This window comes from Macaca thibetana, chromosome 10 (genome assembly GCF_024542745.1).
Source record: "Macaca thibetana thibetana isolate TM-01 chromosome 10, ASM2454274v1, whole genome shotgun sequence".
Lineage (NCBI taxonomy): Eukaryota > Metazoa > Chordata > Mammalia > Primates > Cercopithecidae > Macaca > Macaca thibetana.
In genome coordinates this window covers 88727474-88752558 of record NC_065587.1, presented here as the reverse complement: position 1 = coordinate 88752558, position 25085 = coordinate 88727474, and the positions used below count along the sequence as shown (strand labels likewise).

The following is a 25085-nucleotide window of genomic DNA, read 5'->3' as shown; positions in this document are numbered from 1 at the left end:
TTCCTTGTGTATTTATGATTTTTGACTGTGAGTTCATATTCTTTGCAACTTTATCTGGGGTTATTATTTGGAGTCTGAGCTGAAGCTGCATCCCTTCACACTTGATTTGCGTTTATGTCAATCAGTGTCCTGGACACACTACTAGCCTGTGACCATTTTTAATTAAATTCTTTCCTTCAAGTTTTTTTTTGGACCACACAAATAATTAACATGGATCTCAAATCAGTGTGTGCTTATGAGTTCTCAGAAGAGACTTTATCCCCCTCTATTCCATGCTGAGGCTGAGTGAGCCCTCACTGTCCATTTGTATTTAGTGGGTTATATCTTCTTCATCCCTACAATGAACATCCCAATTTTATACAAAGGGGTCACATGCTCTGCCTCCTTAGGCGGAGGGAGTAGTTACCTTCCGTTCTTTGCAAAGCTATCAAAACAGAAATATGAAGTTGCTATTAATAGAATGTGGCAAAAATCCTCAAGGACAAAGCTAGCAATGGTTCCTGTTTACCTAATGAAGTTTCTGATTTCAATTTGATAATGTTCCCTACACAGTCCTTAGCTTTTGTGTGTATCAACATTTTAGTTGTTTCCATCCAATGGACATCTTTAAGGTACTTAGTCCACCATAACGCCAAAAAATAAAATCATTTCATTGGTATATCTATTTTTTAAGCATTTTATAACTACTGTCCTACTGCCCTCTAGTAAAATTGTGCCAATTTATAATTACATTCATCAGGGGGGTAATTAGAAACTACAAACTTTAACGTCTTAGGCTGGCCTTAGCTTAAACATTTCAACTGTATTTGATATGAAGCTTTATGAAATCCAAAATATTAGGATATTTAATATTTTCAAGAAAAATAATGAGGAACAGGGTTGGGTGCCGTAGCTCATGCCTGTAATCCAAAGACCTTGGGAGGCCAAGGCAGGCAGATCACTTGAGGCCAGGAGTTCAAAAACAGCCTGGCCAACATGATGAAACCTAGTCTCTACTAAAAAAAAAAAAAAAAAAAAAAAAAATAGCTTGGCCTGGTGGCATGCACCTGTAGTCCCTGCTACTCTGGAGGCTGAGGCAGGAGAATCTCTTGAACCCAGGAGGCGAAGATTGCAGTGAGCCAAGATTGCACCACTACACCCCAGATCTGGGCAACAGAGCAAGACTCTGTCTCAAAAAATAAATAAATTAATTAAATAATAAGGAACAGATTCAAGGATATTTATATTCTGGCACCCACAGAAGGTCTATAAACAAACAAAACAGAGAGAAAAAAGATCTTTTAAGGAACAAATCTATACATATTTTAAAGTTCAGAAGAACATTTTGACAGCAGTGGCTGTGAACAAATCCAGGTTTCCAATGTACTGCTTGACCCTGGGCCAGCCTCCCATTCTCATCTGTGAGATGGACATGATACTGGCCACCTCAGAGAAGTGTCAGAACAATTAAATAACATAATGTTGGCAAAGCACAGAGCCTGACATAAACTAATTTCTCAAAATCTGGCAGTTAATATGATTAACTTGTTCTAAGTGACTCCACTAGTGAGTGAGGCAGCTGAGATTTGAACCAAATTTGTTTGAATCCAAAGCCCATGAGAAACCTTTTTGATTTGCATGTTGTTACAGGAAATGGGGATTTGTTGTTCCCAGAGATTTCTTGCTACGTGTTTTTTCACTGTGCAGTGAGCTACCCATTTTCTCACAATAAGCCCCATAAAGACAAAAAGGTAGGATCCTTTTCTGGCATGTCATAAAATTGATGAACCATCTTTTTTTTTTTTTTTTAAATTGAGACAGGGGCCTACTCTGTCATCCAGGCTGGAGTGCAGTGGCGTGTCTTGGCTCACTGCAGCCTCTGCCTCCTGTGTTCAAGTGACTCTCATGCCTCAGCCTCCCGAGCAGCTGGGGTTACAGGCATGCGCCACCACACCCAATTATTGTATTTTTAATAAAGAAGAGGTTTCGCCATGTTGGCCAGGCTGGTCTTGAACTCCTGGCCTCAGGTGATTCGCCTGCCTTGGCCTCTCAAAATGCTGGGATTACAGGTATGGGCCATTGCGCCCAACCAAAATTGTGAACATTCTTGAACTTAGTTATGTACTTACAGAAGATAGATGATACTTAGCTTCCCAAACAGCTTGCAGGTAAATTTTCTAATAAGGCTTTTGATACAATAAATATCCTGTGATTCTGTTCTTCGGCAATGAACGACTTCTACCTTTCCTCTTGGAGACGTGAGTACTGACATTTTTTATCCTGTCCCCAAAAGAGAGAAAAAAGTCCACTATTAATCTGCTATGACAAGCCAGTTTGGTTATAACATGCACAAAATTGGACATTAACTCAATTTCCATATGGTCAGAATGAACATGGTGTGAGAATGCTGGTGTGACACGTTTTCCCCTGGGTGTAGTCTGTGACGCTGTCACTGCAAACCAGCTGACGTTCCTCCATAGGAGAATGAAGTTTCTGAGAACTGGCCTGTTTAGAAGTTCCTGCAACTATATTCTTTGTTTCCAACAAAGCTGCTAAAAAAATTCTAACAATAGAATTGGAAAAACATTGAAAGGAATTATTTATGGATTCAGGGTCCTCTTATATTTAATCGGCCACGATGGCATGTGGTCAAGAGTTACTGGGGAAATATTGACAGCTGCTGCCTATGTTCTTAATAGAGTTCTCCAAACTGGAGCCCTGAAGGTCAGCAGTCTTGAGAGATATTTTGAGACCAAAAACATTCCGTAGTTAAGAGTAGGAAATGCTCGCAATAGGCTTCCTGAAGGGCCACCAGGCCCATTAACATCTTTGAGAGGTTCCATAATAAAGCAACTTGTTTTCTTTGTATAACCCAGCCTTTCCCACACTCTTTTGGAACAGAATCTCTAATGACAGCAACAGTGGAGAATCTACTGTTCCAGACGGACACTTTGGGAAATGCTGTTGACAAAAACAGTAGGTCACGAAATGATTTCAATTTCTCTCTCATTGTCTCAATTTCTATAAGTCTCTCTTTCTTCTCTCTTTCCCTCCCTTTTTTCCTTCGGAGGGAAAACCATTTTATTATATACTAGCCAGTGAGCTCAAAACAGGGAAAACAATGAAGGAGAAATTAATAATGTCTAGACTCCTATCAAAGCTAGCCATAAATATTGTCATTCCTTGTTTTGTTTTCAAATTGAAAGCAAAATTGGAATGAGACATCTTGTTTGTGAAACATATAAACTAATGCTACAAGTATATAAAAATTCTGAACAAAATAAGAAAGTATAATTAATTACATAACTGAATTTGGTAACAAGAAAAGAAGAAAGAAAGCGAGCAAGGGAAATTCTCCAACCAGGTGGCAATGATGTGAGCAGTACCTCAGGAAGTGATCAGATCTGACACAGGTTTTGGGGGTAGAATGGACCTCACTCCAAACAGAGAATTAAAAAATTAAACCATGCATCTACCTGGAACTTTGGAAGGGCCCCTCGGTAAGCAAGGGGGCTAGAAAAATTAAACTCACCAGCCCAAGAAAGTGACAAGCTTTCTCTACGCGAAGCTCTACGTAGAAAACAAAATAAAAATACTGCTGAGAAGTCCAAATTCTAAACTAAAGTGGGTATGGCATTCTAGTCCACACAATCTGTGTATTGTGGAAGTCACCAAGAACTTTAGATGATAGACTCTGAAACAGACTATGAACTAAGTATGTTTATAATAAAGAAATATAGAAAGAGAAAAGTCATGAGAAGAGAACAGGTCATTATTTTAAAAAGAACAGAACCTTAAAAAATGAAATATGTGGTTATTGAAATTTAAACTAAGAGGATGGATTAAAAACAGAGAAGAATAAAGAAAATAAACTGGAAGATACTTATGAATAAATTATCTAGAAAGAAGCACACAGAAATAGAAAATACAGAATTCAGTCAAGATACACGTAAGACAGAATGAAAAACATCTGTCTCATGGGAATTCCAAAAAGAATAAATGAAACATTTGAAAATAATTGCTAATTATTTTTAGTATTGATGAAAAGCATGAACCTTCAGTTCAGAGAAGAAAATACAAAGAAACTCCAAATATATAGTAGTAAAACTACAAAACCCTAAAAACAGAAAACTTTAAAGGAAACTGACAAAAGACAGACTGTCTATGAAAAAATAATTAGACTGACAGAATATTTCTCATCAGCAACATTAGACGCCAGTAGCACAGGGGTTAGCAAACTTCTGTAAAAGGCCAGAGAATAAATACATTAAGCTTTATGAGCCACATGTTATCTACACAACTATTCAACTCTGCCATTGTAGCACAGTAACAACCAGAGACAACATCAGCACAAATGAGCACGAATGTATTCCCGTAATTTTTTTCAAATGTTTAAAATGTAAACTACATATAAAGTTTCATGTAAAATGTGTGTGTGTGTGTGTGTGTGTGTGTGTGTGTGTGTATCCCTAGCTCACTCACAGTCCATACAAAATAGTCAATGGGCTGAATTTAGTCTATGAGCCATAATTTTCTAACTGCTAGAATAGTGTTTTAAAAATATAAAGCGAAAAATAACCATTAACCCAGACTGATAAACCGAGCTAAACAATCCCTTGAAAATGAAGATAAAATAAAGACAATTTCATGCAAAGACTGAAAGAAATTCAAAGAATCTTGTAGAAAGAACTAGGAGATGGTATATTCTGAGAAGAATAAAGTTAAAATCAGAAAGAAGTGGGATGAAAGATTAAATGCTGGGAAATAAAGTAAACACGAATGTGTATCTACAAAAGCATTGATGGCAAAAAGTAAGAAGGATAATACATTTTTCCTTAAAAAAAAAAAGAGAGATGAACTGAATTGCCAGACAACAAAAATGAGAGATAAAAGGATGGTGATCAGAAGCAAAGTATTCTAACATGTTTGTACGTTTGAGCAAAGGCAACAGATGATTAAATCAATGATTCATTTGGCAAATCAATTGTTTACAGTTACACATTTAAGGAAAATCATTTCAAAGAAACATCTTTTTAATATATTTTATTTTGTTAGGTGGCTTTATGAAAGTGATATAAAATCTTCTCTATTTAAATTTTGAAAAGTGAGATCAAATATCTAAATAATATGGTTAATAAAGAGTTATGGCAAAAATACTGATGTTGGTTATAACTGCAGTTCTAGAAATCTGCATAAATCTTTTTTTGAAAGCAATAGCTGCATTGGTAGACGTGATATTACTACATACACAATATATATTTTCCCCAAAAACCAAAAGAGCCTTGCAACTATGAAAATTATTCTAACAAATGTGCTGCCAAGTCGTGTCATTGTACATTTGTCCAAACTCATAGAATGTACAGCACCAAGAGTGAACCCCAACATGAACTACGAACTTTGAGTGATAATGATGTGTCAATGTAGGTTCATGATTGTAACAAATGTACCGCTCTGGTGGAGGATATTTTTGAGAGTTGGAGGCTGTTAAAGTGGGGAAGAGGTATAATAATTGATGGCAGGAAGCTGTTGAGGGGGGAAATCTCTGTGCCTTCCACTTAATTTTGTTGTGAACCTAAAACTTCTCTAAAAATTTGTCTATTAAAAAAATTCTTTTAACTTTTGCTTAATTTTTCCGTTTTTGAGGGCAGGTTAAGTATTATAATAGCTACATTTACTGAGCATTTGTCTTTAATCCTAGTGAAACAGATGTTATTACCCTTGTTTTATAGTTGAGGACACTGAGGCTAAGAAAATTTGAGTAATTAAGGCACACACAGAATTTAAACATATTTCTTATCACAAGACTGAGTTGTTTTCTAGTTACTCTATTTTTTACTTTCATTTTGTCCTAATATCTGGCTTCTAAGTACCTTCTGTTATTTTTAATTCCAAGCCTTAGAGTTAATTATTTGGGCACAACTGTCCAGAAACCAGAAACGAGGGGGCGTGGACCCAGAGACTACAAGACCTAGAATGCAATGCAGAGCCAGACAGCCTAAAAGGGCGGCAGCTCGCCCCTTCGCATACTGGGAATGGTAGTTTCCTCGCTCTCCCTTCGTTCCCCCGCCCCTCGAGCATCCAGATTGGAGCTTCGACCCTACTCCCTTGCAGGGCGCCACGGCTAGACAGAGCCTCTCTTCCTTGCCTGGTCATCCCAGTTCTGGAGGCTGACCTGGGGATACGCCCTTGACGCCCTGAACCGCAGTCCTCGCGTCGCTGCTAGTCAGGCCGGCGCTACCCACCTCACGCGCAGCTCCAGGACGCCGCACTCCGCGCGCTGCTGTAAGGAGGACGCGCAGCCTGGTCCCCATGGAAACGGTGCCACGTCCGTCACGGCGCATGCGAGAGGTCAAAGGTCAGCCTGGCGAGTTCCGCTTCCGATTCCGGGATCCTGTTTGTTGTCGGAAATCTTTGTGGTTTCGGTGAGCTCTCAGACCGCGGATTTCTAGCTTTCGTGCGGGGGACAGGTTCCCCGAGGTCCGCTGCTGCAGACATGGCGGCCTCCACCGCGGCCGGGAAACAGCGGATTCCCAAAGTGGCCAAGGTAGGCGATCGCGAGGGGCCTTGTGGGAGGTGGCCCAGGAGAGGGGCATCCCTCAGCCCTGGGGGTGCCCCGGGCGGGAGACAGTGTTCCCGCCGGGGAGAGGGCCCACCCTGAGAGATGGAGAGGAAGGGTCAGCTGGTGGTGGGGCGCGGGCTTTTGTCATCGCGGAGCACGATGGGGTGGTTTTGCAGGGAGGAGGAGTGGAGTGGTTCAGTGAAGATTTACTGACCCAGGCACTGCACTGGGCGCTGGGAAGCTACGCTCGGACGCTGGCCAGAAGCAGTACTCAAAACACGAGTGTGTGTATGAGGACGATCTTGCCAGATGTTACTGAGAGGCAAAGTAGAATATGCCATGGGCGTGAATAAGGGGGTCGTATGAAGGGTTCCTGAGAGTAAATTTTGCTGAGGAAATGACCTTTAAGCTGAGACTTGAAGACTGAATAGGAGTTAGCCCAGCTGACAGCGGAGGGTGAGAATAGACGGCAGTAGTAGTATAGTATCATAAGTTAATTAAACAGTAGATTTACTATCTGGTATTTCCCTCGATAGCTGATACTTACGAAGTGCTTAATATGTGTCAGAATTTGTCTGAAGCCTTTACAGATATCCTCCCTCCAGTCTTTCTTGAGCCCAGATGACTCTCTTGAACTGGACCTTTACATAACTATTTGTCTGACTCGCAAAAGTAATGCATGTAGAGCAAGTAACAGTGTGTCTGGCACTTAGTGCTTATTAAATATGAGCTATCACCATTATCATTACTCCACACGTGGCATTAAATAACAATTTTTATAATTCAGCTACGTACACTTTTATTGGGCATCACCGGTCCAATGGAAATACAGTGCACGGCACATGAAATTTTAAATTTTCTCCTATCTACATTAAAAAGTAAAAGCAAAGCAAAAAAAGTGACATTAATTTTGATAATATATATTTTATTTGAACTAATGTATCCAAAATATTATAATTTCAACATGTAATCGGTATAAAAACTGTGAGATAGTTTGTTCTTTTTTTCATACTTCATCTTCAAAACCAGTGTGTATTTTACATTTACAGTCCACCTCAATTTGTGCTCACCACATGTGACTCATAGCTACTGTGTTGGACAGCACAGCTCTAAGCTACGTTAGACTGTAAACTTCTAAGACCTCAAGAAACTTACAGTCTAATGATGGGAACTTATTGAATAGTGCCTTTGACTTGAGGTTCTGTGAAAAACCATACCCACTTTTCCACCAGGGGCATTAAATAAGTTGAAGAATTCTGCGAATGCAGGTGGTAATGCTATTAATAAGATGTGCTACACATCTTGATAAGCCCTCTGGTCAGAATTTTACCTACACGGCCTCAAAGTTTATTATTATACTCATCTAAAAGGGAAAACTTGGTATTATTTTTGCCACCTTTTTCTCTTGAGACTTTTACCTGTGGCTTTGTAGTAGATACCATGAATAAGAGAGAAAACATAGTATTTTTTTTTCTTTTTAGTCTCATGGAGGATGGGAACATGTCATACAAAGAGAGCATCTTGTGATAATACTAATGAAGTTCATATCCTAAAAAATGTATGTTTGTTTCTTAAACCTTGTGTGAAGAGCATCTACTAAAAATAGAAATGTCTTGTTCTTAAAAGGTGAAAAACAAAGCCCCGGCTGAGGTACAGATAACTGCTGAACAACTCTTAAGAGAGGCTAAAGAAAGAGAACTTGAGCTTCTTCCACCTCCACCTCAACAGAAGATCACAGATGAAGAAGAATTAAATGATTATAAACTAAGGAAAAGGAAGGTCAGTCAGTGTGGTATCTTTCAGTCCACTAATTGTTAAGAGTGTATCAGTCAGAGTTTGAAAAGCTGGTTGGATTCTGTAGGGCAAGATGAGGTTAGTGTTCCTAGACACATGAATAATGCCTTCTGGTTACCAGATAACAGCATTTTTCTGAACTATATAAAATATGCCTTTAGTTGTCTGGTTAAAGTATAAAACAATTGAATCTGCATAATTTTTGGTACTGAATCAAAAATGGGTGGAAGTTTAGCAGGTGAAACAACGGACAACTGGAAGGGGGTATGCTTAGTAAGGCTGGACTGTGTACTTCTGTCTATACCACCTTCTGTGTTAAGAAATGAGATCTGGCCGGGCACTGTGGCTCATGCCTGTAATCCCAGCACTTTGGGAGGCCAAGGTGGGCTGATCACCTGAGGTCAGGAGTTTGAGACCAGCCTGACCAAAATGGTGAAACCTCATCTTTACTGAAAATACAAAAATTAGCCGGGCGTGGTGGCAAGTGCCTGTAATCCTAGCTATTCAGGAGGCTGACATGAGAATCGTAGGAACTCAGGACGCAGAGTCTGCAGTGAGCCGAGATCATGCCACTGCACTCCGACCTGGGTGACAGAGCGAGACTTTGTCTCAAAGAAAAAAGAGAAGAAAGGAAAAGGAATTGAGATCTGCAAAAGGACTATGAGAAGACTTTGGGATCTGATTTGACCTCTTCACTCTAGAATGTGGGACTGTTTTAAAGCATGAATTCTGTTATATATGAAATTCTGAACGTTACCAGAGGACTTACGGGTAATAGTCAAAATATTTTTTATTAGGGACAAGCATAGACTATTTTAAAGTATCAGTTAGTTGATTGTAACCTTCTGTAGTGGATTTCTTATTCCTCAAGGATTCCAGGATGTAATTTCTCTTAAATATGAACAAAATGAATAACCAGTTTAGTACAAGACTTAAAATAGACCAAGGGTGCTGTCATTTTTAGTCATTTGCCCTTTGACTTGACCCTTTTTGCCTTCTTCCAGACTTTTGAAGATAACATAAGAAAAAACAGGACTGTAATTAGTAACTGGATAAAATACGCACAATGGGAAGAAAGCCTAAAGGAGATTCAGAGGTAAAATTGCTGAAAGTGTAGTTTTGTGTATAATGATTCATAGGTTAACAGATACCAAAAAGAAAAGAAGAAAAAGTTAAAGCACAGATAAAAGATTGTGCCTCGGGTAGAAATTGTCAACTATGGTTCCATGAAACCCTAGGGTTCCCTTGAGGGCCTCAGGAGCACTGGGGTAGAATAGTCCCAGAGGGCGGGGCGGGAGAGACTTTACAGATTGATCTTGTCAGCTGTAGCTAAAGTAGCACAATTTCATCTGCTTTCTATATATTGAGATTTTTTTTTTTTAATGTTTAGCTGAAAACCAATGGCCAAAAAAATAAAAATTGCAATCTGGCCCTTCCTGTTGTCTCGCTTTCTGCATTCTCCCCTCATACCTCCTTCCCCCGCTGCGCCTGTGTACGTGCCACTCCCTGAATATATCATGTCTCCTTATTGTGAGGCTTGGCTGTTCTCCTCGCCTGGAATGAGCACCCCCTCCACACCAACCTTAGTTTCCTGGTAAATTGGAACTTGCCTCAAGTTCTTGTTTCTAGAGTTACCTACTACTTAGCCTTTTCCACCAGACATTTTCATTTCTTCCTCTCTGCTTCCTGTGCAGATCTTGACTATAACATAAATCACATTGCATTATAATTGCATGCATGTCTTTCTATAAGACTTTGTAAGGTACTTGAGAGCATTATATCTTTTCATCATCTTATGCCCAGAACCTGGCTCGTGGTAGACACCTAATAAAACATCAGGGCATTCCAGATAGTGTGAAATAACCGCTGCATGTGTTGTGTGCACTACTTTTGATGCCCTGCAAATCTTGCTTCTTAAGGGCTCGATCCATATACGAGCGTGCTTTAGATGTAGACTATCGAAATATTACACTCTGGCTGAAATATGCAGAAATGGAGATGAAGAATCGCCAAGTCAACCATGCTCGAAATATCTGGGACCGGGCCATAACAACGCTGCCTCGAGTCAATCAGTTCTGGTAAGTTTCTGATAAAACAGCCTTTTGTAGCCTAGAAAAGTTCCACATTTTCTGTATTTATTTTATTTACATGATGATAGTTTAATTTTACATCCTACTTTTTCTTTAAACATAAATGCTTTTTAATGTCCCATAGTCTGTTAAGTCATAATTGTGATGTTCTACAGCTATGTAATCAAAACTAAAATTTTGGTTGCAATCTTTTGTTCATAAGCTTCTTGTTGAACTAGGCAACTTTTAATAAAAAATCTTTTTTTCCAATGGTTCACCCTTTTTCAGATTTATATTTCAATAACAAAACATGTTCGATTTAACCTTTAAGAAAGATAAAATCTTAAATCTTCCTCCCATTCAACAATGGGAGAACTAAACCACAGCAGATATTTTCGGGTGATTTTGTTAAAGGTACAAATACACATACATGGAGGAAATGTTGGGAAACATTGCCGGTGCCCGGCAGGTGTTTGAGCGCTGGATGGAGTGGCAGCCTGAGGAGCAAGCCTGGCACTCCTACATCAACTTTGAACTGAGATACAAAGAGGTGGATCGGGCCCGCACCATTTATGAGCGATATATCCTTTGGACGAGAACTGAGTGGTGCCATGATTGTCCTGGGTGCTGCTGCTCCTGTAGAGGTGTCTCATGGTCAGGACACACAGTCATTGACATCAGACTAGAAGTCAAGAATGCCAGTTTATCAGCTTCCCTATGTTTTGTAGGGAAAGAGATTGGTCAGAATGAAAATTTGTGATCTGGGTAATTAGTCTTTTCTAGTGAGAGTTTGGGTTTATTTTATTGTAGTGCTGAAAACTAATGTTTCCTCGTGGAAAATGATATTCCTGGGGGATTGTTTCCAGGACATCAAGGAGATGCCAAAATCGGTGATGCTTAAGTCCCTGATATAAAATGATGTAGTATTTGCATGTAACGTATGCATAGCCCCCCATATAATTGAAATAATCTCTAGATTACTTATACCTAATGTAATGTGAATGTTATGTAAATAATTGTTATTCTGTGTATTTTAAGGTATAATAACCAAAAAAACTACATGTTCAGTATAGAAGCACTTTTTTCTCATGAATACTTTATCTCGGGTTGGTTGAATCTACAGATATGGAACCCATGGCTGGAGGACTAACTGTACTAAGGTTCTGGCTGCCCTTGCCAGTCCTGTTTTTCTAAGGTTTGTGTTGGTCATTACTACCGTTACTGGAGTTCATCAAAGGTTTACTGTTTATTGGCTGTGTGGCTCCAGTGAGTCATTTAACTCCTTTGAGTCTTCGTGTCCTCTTCTTAAAAACAAGAATAAAAACACCTTTGTTGGGCTGTTGTGAAGATTAAATGATACACATGAAAGCACTTTTGAAACTGAAGTACAGTCATTCCTCATTATTCACAGATTCCATATTTGCAAAATCACATATTTGCTAAAATTTATTTGTAACCCCAAAAATCAGTAATTGTGGCACTTTCACAGTCATTTGTGGACATGCACACAGCATGAAGTCCAGCAAGGCGAGGCTCTGCCTTCTGGTCTTAACCTCGTATAACCATGCCCAGAGCTTGGAGACAGGAAGGGCCAGTGCCATGTAGTGCAAGGAGCTCCGGCCCTGGGGCCAGTTGGGGAGTTTGAATCTGTCAGTGGGGCAGCCTCAGTCCAATCGCTTAACATTTCTGAATCACTTTTCTTACAAAATGATGAAGATAGAATCTGCTAGGATGAGTTCTTTTTAGGATTTAAGATGATCATGAATGTGAGATTGTATATATACATGTTTCCCCTAGGCACAGTGGTTCAATACTCAATAATTAAGTGTTTGCAGTGACTACATAGAACATAACTACCACAAATAATGAGAATCAACTTTACAATGCAGTATTAAGATCTTTTTATTTTTTTACTCTTCTCTCTTTAGGTGACAGTGTTAAGATCTTAATTATGTCTAGTAATTTTAATATTATTAGTTTGACAAAAGCTTTTATAGTACTTGCTATGTGCCAGGCATTATTCTAAGTACTTTACAAATATTGTGGTTTAATCCTCATAACAACCTTGCAGTGTAGGAACTTCTCCTTCCTACAGATGAGGGAGCTGAGGCATGAGAGATTAAGTAGCTTGACTAGGTTCTCACAGGTGCTGATGGGAGTAGAATGTGAACCTAGTAGAGCAGCTTCAGAACTGATGCTCTTAACTTCTTTGCCATATTTGAATGTATTATTACTTTGGAAATTAATGATTTATTCAAGGAAGATAGATTGAAATGGCAATTCAAAACTTTCTGCTTTGACTCTAGTTAACAGTTTGCTTTTTATAACATTTTTTTCTTAATTATTAGTTCAAGTATTAATATTTTAATATAATCGGTGCCATTTATTGAACAGACCATTATTGACTACTTACAGTGCTATGTTCTTTTGGCCAGAAACAGTGCTAAGGGCTTTACATACATTTTCTCATTTAAAGCTGGCAGTAATCCAGTGAGGCTGGCATTATATTTACCTGTTTACAAATGAAATAGCTGAGACTTTTGACAAGTTTGGTGACTTATCCGAGATCACATGGTTGGTAACCTGGGTTGAGATTTTTCTTTGCTTCCAAACTCAAGTTTGTACCCACCACTAAAATCTTAACTAAGCACTGGAGGAAAATAGAGATGAATAAGCGTGGTCCTGCGTTCACGGAAGCCACTGTTTAGTTCTACGCTTTTGTGTGTTTTATTCCCCTAAAATTGTAGTTTGAATTGTTGGGGTTTCAGGCTTTGGTATGGTTTTGGTGTTTACTTACCATTTTTTTAAGCCATGCTGTTTTGCCTGGTATTTCCTTAATCCCCTTGCACTTGTCCTCGTGCACCCTGATGTTAAGAACTGGATCAAGTATGCCCGCTTTGAAGAAAAACATGCTTATTTTGCCCACGCACGGAAGGTATATGAGAGAGCTGTGGAATTCTTTGGAGATGAACATATGGATGAGCACCTGTATGTCGCCTTTGCCAAGTTTGAAGAAAATCAGAAAGAGGTAAGTATACTTAACTTCATTGTACTGTGAAACAACTTAGCAAAGATTACATTTTGTGCATGGTGAGTTCATTTCCATTTTTTCTTACTGACATATCCCTGGAGATGTTTTCAAAATGCAAAAAACACAACTTCTCACAGAGAACAGCATATATATGTGACTAAGCTACAGATGGGAGCTGATTATAGATTGTATTATACCTGTCTTAATTTTATTGTGCTTTGTTTGAAAATTAAGTCTTTTAGTCTGAATGCCCGTAAACTGAGAGCTAGTCTTTTAGCATCCTAAGTAAAGGACTTAACAGATAATAAATGTGGGAAACAAAAAGCATAAAGCCCCAGAACAGAAAACAAAATTTAGAATGGAAATAGACATTGCCCTACAAATAAGATATTTCTTTTTTTCCCTTGTTCCTATGAAAATAGCTCAAATATTGAGAGGCTGAGGCAGGAGGATCGCTGGAGGCCAGGATTTTGAGACCAGCCTGGGCAACATAGTGAGACCCTGTCTCTAAAAAAAAAAAAATTGAGTGGGCATAGTGGCGCACGCCTACAGTCCCAGCTACTTGGGAAACTGAGGCAGGAGTGTCACCTGAGCCTAGGGGTTTGAGACTACAGTGAGCTATGGTCGTGCCATTGCACTCTAGCCTGGGTGACAGAGCAAGACCCCATTTCTTTAAAAAAAAAAAAAAAAAAAAGGCAGTTCAAATAATACAGAATTGAGATTCATCCAAATACAGGTTTGAGCATTCCCAGTCTGAAAATCTGAAACTCAAAATGTGAAACTTGTTGAGTGCTGACATGACACTCAAAGGAAATGTTCATTGGAACGTTTCAGACTTTGGGTTTTTGGATTAGGGATGCTGAACCAGTAAGTATAATGCAAATATTCCAAAACTGGGAAAACATCCCAAATCCAAAACATGTCCAGTACCAAATATTTCAGACAAGAGATACTCAGCCTATACAAGGTCTTGCACAGACCATGCTAGGGAGTTCAGATTCTGTTCGGGCCAGCAGGAAGCATTAAAAGGTTTTAAGCGGACAGTGATTGGATATGATTTATATTTTAAAGAGAGCCTCTGACTAATTCATGGAGAATATATGGGGGTGGATGGCAAAAGTGGAACCAGGGGAGACTAGTGAGGAGACTTTTGAAGTGGTCCAGGTAAACAGTGGAGCTTGATGGCTGGGGGCTGGGGACGAGCGAAGGGCTGTGTGGAAGAGATTGAAATGGCAGGGCATGTTGCAAGAGTGAATATGGAGAAAGAGGGAAAAAGAGGAATTGAGGATCACCTGAAGGCTTTGGCGTGAGCAAGTATGTGACTGTAGGTTAGGCCTTGCCTACTAAGATTGGGAAGATGGGGAGAGTCCCAGGTTGAGTGGGGAAGAAACAAGCTCAGTTTTGGACCTGTTTGAGATGTGCAGTAGACATCCAATTGGCAGTGTTAGTTAGGTAGACAGTATTAAATGTGGAGCTCAAAGCAGGGTACTGGTCCATCCTGACGGAGATACCTTCAACAAAATGGAGAAAAGCATCTTACTCAGGACATTATGAGGCCTCAAATTCTAACTTATAAGTAATATTTTGGTACATTTACTCTCCTACTTGTGACTGTCATGAGAATATTGTGTTATAGAAGGTAATCATCCTGTCTGCATTTAGTTTGAAAGGGTACGAGTGATTTACAAGTATGCCCTGGACAGAATTTCAAAACAAGATGCCCAAGAACTCTTTAAAAATTATACCATCTTTGAGAAGAAGTTTGGTGATAGGCGGGGTATTGAAGATATCATCGTGAGCAAACGGAGATTCCAGTACGAAGAAGAAGTAAAGGTGAGCGCTGGTGTGGATGGTCAACTCTGCAGATAACCCAAGATGTGCTCATCAATACTAGCAACACTAAGATGAATCATAGCAAGTTAGCACTACCAGTGATTAATCTCTTGATGATGTGCCTGTGATCAACTGGCAGCTATTTCAGACAAGTAGGAATAAACAAGGCTGATAGAAAAGGCAAGCAAACAACACTTGGATTTGGTCTGCCACTTACATGTTGTAAGTTATTTTGTTGATTGCTGACTGTGTGTAGAACTGGAGCAAAAGAAATGTGGACTCCATTCGAGCTCATTGTTGGAAGAAGGTGGAAGAGTCAGAGATTGGTCCAAAAACCTGTTTTGCACATCACCTTTGAGCTTAACTGCCTGAACAAAAGATGTATGCTAGACAGGGTTCCACTGGCATCTCTTTTTCTGTAATGTACTATTTTGATTTCAATTCAAGAGAATAGCATTTTCCTTCAGTATTCTGCTATGTATTTAAAAATACTCTTGCTTAAAAATTAGCCGGGCGTGGTGGTGGGTGCCTGTAGTCCCAGCTACATGGGCGGCTGAGGCAGGAGAACGGCATGAACCCGGGAGGCGGAGCTTGCAGTGAGCCAAGATTGCGCCACTGCATTCCAGCCTGGGCGACAGAGCCAGACTCCATCTCAAAAATAAAAATAAAAATAAATAAAAAATACTCTTACTTAGTCAAGTTAATTAAGATACCTCCAAGCAAAGGACTAAATCTGTTATTAAATGTGGTGGTAGGTTAGCAAGATATGTGAAAGATGAATTACTGTTAATTGGAAAGGCAAGTTTAACAATTGTGAGCATGATATAATTCTATTGTTGTTACAGACATAATGATACATAGTCACATATTTAAGCAAATGCATTGGTAAGAATAGGCATCTAATTATTGACTATCATGAGAGTGATGACTATAGATGAAGGGGTGCTTGCTGTGGGACACCTGGCCAGTAATCTAACCTCTGTATTCCTGTGTCTTTTCTATTTATGCAGTCTCAGGGATGGTGTTTTTAAAATGAGAGAACATGTAAAATTTAGAAGAAAAGGTGCTAAAATATAGAAAGTCGGCCTGATGCCTTTTTTCAGCTTGCTTAACCTGGCAAGTGCAGCTCTTGGTTTTGTTTTTTATTTATTAAACTGGTTGTCTTTCTAGGCGAATCCACACAATTACGATGCATGGTTTGATTACTTGCGCTTGGTAGAAAGTGATGCAGAAGCTGAAGCCGTGAGAGAAGTCTATGAAAGGGCCATTGCCAATGTCCCACCCATTCAGGAGAAGAGGCACTGGAAGCGCTACATTTATCTTTGGATCAACTATGCACTCTATGAAGAATTGGAGGCAAAGGTGAAAAAACAGAATTATGTGTCAGCTGTTAATGGTTTCCTCTCCTCTGTATTCACAGCTCACCTATTGTGGATATTTATAATTCTTGAAACAAGGAAATTTAGTTTTAAATTTTTATAGGCTTCTGTTCAAGCCATACAGTTACATGTTCACTCTGCAACATTTTAAACTCTCTGTGCTTGTTATGGCCACACGTGAGGGGCTTTTCTTATTTTGGTTTGATTTTTACTTGAGGCACAACAAGATATCACTTGGAACTTGAAAGAGAACGGTGAACCAGCCCTTAGTTTAATTAAATATAGTTTCCTGGATTTGCTCATTAATAGGGGTAATTATGGCTAGATTATGCATTTTTGCTTTTAGGAAAAATCAAGTGGCATTTTCAGAAATCATTTGTATTAACCTTCTGGGTTTGATCTGAGACTACGAAATGTCTTTGTTTCTTTCTGCCATCAGGCAAAAAGGCTTTCTACAAAGAAGGGCTTAGAGTTTGGTGTCTTGTTGGTGATTCTTAAACTGAAGTTTCATGGCCGTTCATACTTTAGATCATAAATCAGGGTTGGCAAGTAACAACTTGTGAAACACGCTCAGTTTTGGGGATGTACCTTTTTACTAGTATCAGTAAAATTAGTAACTAGTAAAATGAGTGTTAGCAGCAGACTTCAGTATTTTGTGAAAATTTCTTATCCTAATACAGGATCCTGAGAGGACAAGACAGGTGTATCAAGCCTCTTTGGAACTAATTCCTCACAAAAAGGTATGTTTGCTCTAAAGTGTTCCATTTCAAACAGGTCAGAATCCTCTTCTGTTACTTGTGAAGTAATTCAGTGAAATAATATTGATTGATAAAATATTTCCCTGACCCACCATGGACAACATAAGTAAAACTGAGATATGCACCTTGCCTCTGAACACAGCTCACAGTCTAGGTCGGAGGACTGCCTGCATTGACAAACAAAGGAAATTCAGAGAAGGCTAGGTAATTTGAATAGTCTGAGTGGAGGGAGAAAGATTTCCATGCAGAGAGCACACAACATGTGTCGGGGACACAGAGGCAGATTTGTTGGTAACAGTGAGTGTGTCCATGCCCAGATCAATGTGCCCCTTGTGTAGATGGTTGAGATGTTACCTCTGCCTTGTTTCCCAGCACGAGAAACAAAACGTGTTTCCTTCTGTAGAAGTGTTGACAGAGTTACTTTTCAGAATAGAGGTAGGACATTCTGCCCACATACAAGCATGCCTACAAAACAAAGTCTGTTCTGAGTAGAGGCTATCGTGCCATGCAGTACAGTACAGTATTTGGATCATGATTCTGAGGAGAGGCTACCATGCCAGGCAGTACAGTGCAGTATCTGGATCATGGGATGTGGGTTTCTAGCTTTTGTGAAATGAATGTGGTCTTTTTTGCTTGTAAATAAGCAGAGTACATTCCTCTTACTCTGAAGTTTTAGAGAAATAGAATTACCAATGGCCTTGGTTAATTTAAATTTACTTTAATTCAATTTAATTTGGATGAGGCTTTTAAGCTAGATATTTTTGTGCTTTTGTTTTCTAGTTCACATTTGCCAAAATGTGGATACTGTATGCACAGTTTGAAATACGACAGAAGAATCTGTCATTAGCCAGAAGAGCATTGGTAAGTAAAGGATCAAGATGTCTGATTAAGTTCTATGAGAAAGAAATTAAAGTCTTGGTGCTTGGAAGTTATACAATTCCTACTTTAGAAAGTGACAGAAGTATTATACCTTTATAGCCTGGGACATGTTAGAAAATATGCATCCTCTGTAAAAACACTGACTAATAATGCGTAAATTATTCTTATTACCTGGGGTAAATTACATTTTGTTTCAATATTGGAAACTTCTCTAGCTACCGGTTACTAGATCTTTCCACAGACTAGAATTGGTAATCTGATCCTGTGCAAGCTTTTTGGTGTATTAAACGCACTTTTAATTGTTCTACTTTTTTTTTTCCTTTTTTTTTTTCTTTTCCTGTTTATTGGATTTTTGTTTTTTTGTTTTTTTGTTTTTTTTTTTGAGACAGGGTCTCGCTCTGTTCCGCAAGCTGGAATGCAGTGGCACAATCTTGGAATCTTGGCTCACTGCAAACTCTGCCTCCTGGGCTGAAATAATCCTCCCACGTTGGCCTCTCAGAATACTGGGATTACAGGCATGAGCCACCATGCCTTGTCCTTTTTATTTATAGGAGGTGTTATGCATCTGACATCCATATTCCCTAGGAGATCCTGAGAAACTTTCAAATCTTATTTTATTTAGTTGCCCAAACAATTCTGGAACACTGCCTCTTGCTGAATGAATTAGAGGAGTTTCCTTCAGCCTTTTGTCAAGAATCAGTAAACATTGTGATACCACAGAGGGAAAGAACGGTAGGCCACGTTGACTTTGCAAGATTCTTCCTCAGCAGAGGACAGCCTCTAGGGCAGTGCAATAACTGCACAAATTGAATCCACTACAGTATCATAGTGGTCTGGTTATTTTATTTTCCAGGGAACTTCCATAGGCAAATGTCCAAAAAACAAATTATTTAAAGTTTACATAGAGTTGGAGCTACAGCTTCGAGAATTTGACAGATGCCGGAAGCTTTATGAAAAGTTCCTGGAATTCGGACCTGAAAATTGTACCTCGTGGATTAAATTTGCTGAATTAGAGACAATCCTTGGTGATATTGACAGAGCACGGGCAATCTATGAATTAGCCATCAGTCAGCCACGTTTAGACATGCCAGAGGTGAGCATCTCAAGTCAAATACCATTTTAAGATACTTGTTTAGTCTTACTTTAGATGACCATCTAAATGTGGGTGTATTTTAGAGTATAAAGATGATCTAGCTAACTTAGTCTCTTCTGCTCAGATTAGGCTTGTATGTGGAAAGGTGACTGTCGGGGACAGGGGAGGTACCCCTCCTGTTAGATACCAGAACACAGTAGACATCCAGGATGATGCCCAGGATGAATTGGGATATCGTGGGGGTGGGTGATGCCCCTCTCCAACAGGGAAGCCTAAAGGGGCTGGGGAAGATGCCAGGCAAAGAAGCAGCCAGCAGGCTGGCCCACCTGGAGAACAAGGGGGATGGAGGTGGGAACACATATCCCTGTATTCTCTAAACCAGGATGTCCTTGCCACTACTGTTGTCACTGTCCTGAAAGTCATCGCCTGCCTTCAGTAGTTAAGCTTGACCCACAAGGTAGCACCAAACCACAGCTAGGACCGATTTGAATCTCACAGGAGCCGTAGAACTCACCCAGTTGTTTTGTTAATCTCATGCACTGACATGACCCCGCATTTAATGGTTTGGCCCCCTGACTGCGTTAAGGCAGAGCTTTGGGTATCACTGAGTTTGTCAGTTGTCCTCAGCTCCTCCACCAGACTGCCAGGTCTCAGGTGTCCAGGCCACGGTTTATTCATCCTTATGCCCTGCCAGGCTGCACCGAGCCAGTGCTCACCTGTTCAGTGAATGCTTGTTGCATTGAACTCTCATAATAACAAGGAGTGTACAGTAGAGGTAAGAACATACATACTGGCTAACCTGGGCCTATTTTCTCTCTGGAAGCTCAACTGCATGTAGCTGGAATATGAAAGAGTACCTGGGAGATGCTTGGCAAGTTTCTCAGCTCTTGATAAGTCAACCATTTGAAAAACTTCCAAAGAGAATCTCTAAGACTGAATCCAAGGCCCTTTTTCTGTAATCTGAAATTCTAGCCAAGTTTTGGCTTATAGATACCAATGTTATTTGTCTTATCCACATGTGTTCTTTAGTTGTTCTGTAAAACTCTTATGTTCCTAGATGTAGGTTAGAGTGATACTTAAGCTGTGCTTTGGCTGGGGGCATGCTGCTTTGCAAATGTCAAGACTGACCAATTTACTTGTCTTTCTTAGGTGCTTTGGAAATCATATATTGATTTTGAAATTGAGCAGGAAGAAACGGAAAGAACACGAAACCTTTACCGACGGTTGCTTCAAAGGACGCAGCATGTCAAGGTATCCTTTTGCTTTGTAGATGATCTTTCATTTTGCTTGAATCAGCAGTCCTGAAGAAAATACTCTATTTCTGTATTTTAAGTGTGTGGGGTTTTTTTGTTTTTTGTTTTGTTTTGTTTTGTTTTAAATGACTTCCTTGCTTCTTAAGAGAAACATGAGTCTCAGAGGACTTTCGAATGTTAAGTTTACACCAGGTCATTGTTTATGTTGCATGTGAATAGCTTGGGTATCACAAGATTGGAAAAAAGTTAAACTTTTTTTTTTTTTTTTTTTTTTGAGACAGTCTCACTCTGTCGCTAGGCTGGAAGGCAGTGGCGCAATCTTGGCTTACTGCAACCTCCTCCTCCCGGGTTCAAGCAATTCTCCTGCCTCAGCCTCCTGAGTAGCTGGGAGTAGAGGTGTGCGCCATCACGCCCAAGCTAATTTTTCTATTTTTAGTAGAGATGGGGTCACCTGTTGGCCAGGATGGTCTCAATCTCTTGACCTTGTGATCTGCCCGCCTCAGCCTCCCAAAGTGCTGGAATTACAGGCGTGAGCCACTGCGCCCAGCCAAGTTAAACTCTTTTCAAGAGTTTAAAACTATGTCAGACATTTAACTGTAGAATGTAGAATGACATATTTTCAGTGTTTGTATTGAAGCATATATTCATTGTTTTAATCTGTGAAACACTAGTAATGAACACATCTTTCTGATGTCATTAACTGGGAATTCGCTTTATTATTACTACATTAGTGTCTTCTTAGTGACATGGTTAATTTGGTTCAATAATAACTTTTTTTAAAGGTATGGATCAGCTTTGCTCAGTTTGAGTTGTCTTCAGGAAAAGAAGGAAGTTTGGCTAAATGCAGACAAATTTATGAAGAAGCTAACAAAACCATGCGAAACTGTGAAGAAAAGGAAGAGAGACTTATGCTGCTGGAATCTTGGCGAAGTTTTGAAGACGAATTTGGAACAGCTTCAGATAAGGAGAGAGTAGACAAACTCATGCCAGAGAAAGTCAAGAAGAGAAGAAAGGTCCAGACGGACGATGGGGTAAGATCTCTGCCCTGGGACTGTTCATCTCACGTCACATGAGTAGAAACACATCTGACTTTGAAATGTAGACTTTTAAGTGGCATATGTACAATCTTAGAATGGAAGCAGACCACCTGGAGTAGGAGATGGTTGCAATCTGGCTGTTATGGAAACACGGGGTAGAGCATATGGTCCAGTCAGAGGTGGAGAATGAGAAGGGGTTGGCAAAGGTGTTTTGATGACGGTTGAGTTTGGGAACTTCATGAAGTGTGATATTTTTAGAGCATTAAATAGGAAGTCAGCGTGGAGGAAGACTGAAGCGAACTTTCAGATAGCAGCCTATCCAGAGAAGGCTTGTAGGCGATAAGGAGTTTGGTGGGAGTCAGTGAAGGCTGTTTTGCATAAAATGACGTGACCAGATTGCTGGCATCTCATACTGGTAGACTCAAGGGGCTTAGACTGGAGAAAGAAGACCCATCAGGAAGCAGTTTTTATAAGCTGAGCAAGACATGGAAGCTGGAACTAGAACAGGGCCACAGGGCCTGTTAGAACAGTATTTGGAAGGTGAAATCAGTGACTGATAAGAGGTGAGGATGGGAGGGTAGGGAGTTGGAATAATAATGCACAGATGTATGACTTTTGCTACTGGATGAATATTATGTAAAAATCGTTAAACATTTTCTTAAACCTAAGACTGCACAATGTAGTTGGAGACACTGAACATCTTGGTTGGCTGTAGAAGAGCTATGCTTAGATTTTTAGAATTTTTTTCTACCATTTTAGTTCTCACTGAGCTACAGTTGCTGCTTACTCACTCCCAGTCTTTCAGACCCAGCCCTTGTTCTTTCTGTAGTAGACTTTGATGTTGTTTTGTAAAATGGAGGTAATCCTTCGGATTTCCAGTAAAAAACCTTCATTCTGATATGTGAGTGTATCACCCACGTTTGCTTATCTTTTCATTGTTTTATTTCTGTAGTCTGATGCAGGCTGGGAAGAATACTTTGATTACATCTTTCCAGAAGATGCTGCCAACCAGCCTAACCTCAAACTCCTGGCCATGGCCAAACTGTGGAAGAAACAGCAGCAGGAAAAGGAGGATGCTGAGCACCATCCAGATGAGGACGTCGATGAGAGTGAATCCTGATCTTTTTTTCATATTGACAAATGTTTTGTTATTTTTATAAATTAATTGTTTGGAACTCTTGTGACTCCTGGAAGTTCTTACATATTTCACCAGTAAGAAACTGATTGGTATCTTTGATAGCTACTTTTTAAGTTATTTTTTAAATGCTCTTGGGTTAGCTAGGGGTGGGGATTGCAAGTAAAGGACTTTTTTAACTGCTGGATTTCTTTTTCCAACTGAGTCCAAACTTTTCTAGCGTCTGTCCACATCATGCATTAGAAAATGTAATTAAGGTAACATTCTACAGTAACTTTTCATGTCATAACCATAAAGATAGTTTATGCATTCATCTGAAATGTGTAACTTTTTCATGTCTTCAGAGTCACAGACTTGAGTTCATTTCCCAGCTCTGCCACTCGTGATTATATAACTTAATTTTCATTTTGCTCATTCACAAAATGGGCCAATACTTTGACAACTCATTTTGAAGATTACATTATAAAAGGAATATACCTGGTGGGTGCATAGTAAGTGCTCAGTAAAGTGTTTGTTCTAAGCCACTTTTAAAAATAGTTTCATTCCTTGTAGAATTAAATGTGAGTGGATTAATTTACCTTACCTTATTACTAGTGGCCAGTTACATTAAGTGCTTTTTAGAACATTATTTGGAAAAAAATTTGCAGTGATTCTATTTCTGAACAAGGTTCAGAAAACATTGTTTACCAAGAGAAATTTAGTCTAATTTCAGTTAGGCACTCATCAGTTCTCCAGAGTGAGTTTGTAATAGCTTGTTTAAAGAATAATGGCTTGTTTACATGTGTGCTATGAAAAATGATGTCCCATGTTCACACAAATTTGGGAAAATCTGGACTAAGACTTAAGTCTCGCTAATCAAATCTCTTTACAGTTAGGCTTCTGTACATTATGTATCTCCGGTAGCAATGTTGCTATATTATTTCCCAAACTTAGTGGACAATGGAGTAATTTCTACCTAGAGTACCAGTAAACATCTCCCAGTGTGCTATAGTAGAAAATGTCTACTCCTCACTGCTGACATGTTAAACTCACTCTTGGTTTAGAGCACGTGTAGAAACACCTAAGGTAGCTCTATGCTAAATAATGAAGAGTAGCACAAGAATGAATATATTTGCTGATATGTTGCTCACATTCTCAAGCAAAAATTTGACTACATTAACCGATCTGAGAGTTTTCCTTTAACCTGGACTGTGTTTCTCAAGCATATTTTTTCTTTGTTCACTGCCCAAGGACTAGAACTATATTTTTAAGGTTGTTTTCCCCTAAAAGGACCTTTAGTAAGCAAATTGATGATTAAATGTGCACATGTCTCATTCACCCAAGGAATAAAGCTACTTCGTAATGTTACTAAATTTTATCTTGAAAATAACATACAGTGTTTAAGGATGGAAGAAAATAGGACTGTTGAGATAAAAGGCAAATCTGTTTTCATCCTGACTGCTTTAGTCACTGGACCAGCATCAGCTGCTGCGGTGTCAGATCACATCTCAAGTAGAGGTCTACCTAGTGAGTGAGCAGAACATCATCTTAATGAGGCCTTTGGCTCATCCAGTCAGGGAGTGAGATGAAAACAGGTCAGAATGCAAGTGACTTAATCACAGTCTTCCTAGAATTACCTGTTTATGTTGCATGTATGCATAAGAAAAAAATTCTGTCATGTTCCCAAGGTAGAATTGTAATAAGCATGTGCCAGTGTGAAAGCTGGAAGGGAAAAAGCTATTCTCTAACAGGAGAACATACTCACTTCTCTCCCACCCTCAACTCCACCAAAATAAATCCTTTCAATAGTAAAAGTTTAATAATTTCTTGTGGGTTTTTCTTAAGTCTTTCACTAACTGGATATTTTCACATATTACAGAGGATGACACTACACATAAAATACATGGTTGGCCTATGCTATAGTTATATGACCTTTCTTTACGAATTATGTTCTTTTTCCTCTCTAAAAAAAAAAAAAAAATAACCTCAACAGTTTTTGTTTTTTTGGTGTTTTAGAAAGGCAGCATTTAAGTAAAGCATTGTGAAGAGGAGAAAAGATCTAGGACTAACAGTGTAACAGTATGAACGTAGGTGACTGGGAAGAATTTACTACACGATAAGAAGGGAGCTTCTTAAGTGTGCTGGGCAGTGATTACTTCAGATGTGCATTTTTAAAATATTATGTATGGAAGTCACAATTTAATGGAAAAAACATATCCTGGATGATGACCTTTCACAATCCTGATTTGTTTTTTTTTTTTTTTTGAGGCAGGGTCTCACTCTGTTGCCTGAGCTGGAATGCAGTGG

At 39.3% G+C, this 25085-nt stretch overlaps 2 protein-coding genes across 2 annotated transcripts in view; one reads left to right on the top strand and one right to left on the bottom strand.

Moving 5' to 3' along the window:
• Nucleotides 1–6286, bottom strand: part of CFAP61 (cilia and flagella associated protein 61) — a 291671-nt gene extending 285385 nt beyond the window's left edge. Inside the window, exons 1-2 of the mRNA XM_050805793.1 lie at nt 6222–6286; nt 2109–2259 (exon numbers count right to left, since the gene is read on the bottom strand). Coding sequence (XP_050661750.1) covers nt 2109–2251 — 143 coding nt within the window. The 5' untranslated portion in view covers nt 2252–2259; nt 6222–6286. The remainder of the gene's footprint in view (nt 1–2108; nt 2260–6221) is intronic.
• Nucleotides 6091–24598, top strand: CRNKL1 (crooked neck pre-mRNA splicing factor 1). The gene is made up of 14 exons (XM_050805788.1): nt 6091–6523; nt 8165–8317; nt 9337–9428; nt 10252–10410; nt 10816–10982; nt 13251–13429; nt 15095–15265; nt 16436–16627; nt 17325–17384; nt 18183–18263; nt 19135–19374; nt 20524–20625; nt 21410–21658; nt 22617–24598. Exons 1-14 carry the CDS (start codon nt 6473–6475, stop codon nt 22782–22784), a joined length of 2064 nt encoding a protein of 687 aa, XP_050661745.1. The 5' UTR covers nt 6091–6472; the 3' UTR covers nt 22785–24598.
• The last annotated feature ends 487 nt before the right edge of the window (nt 24599–25085 follow it).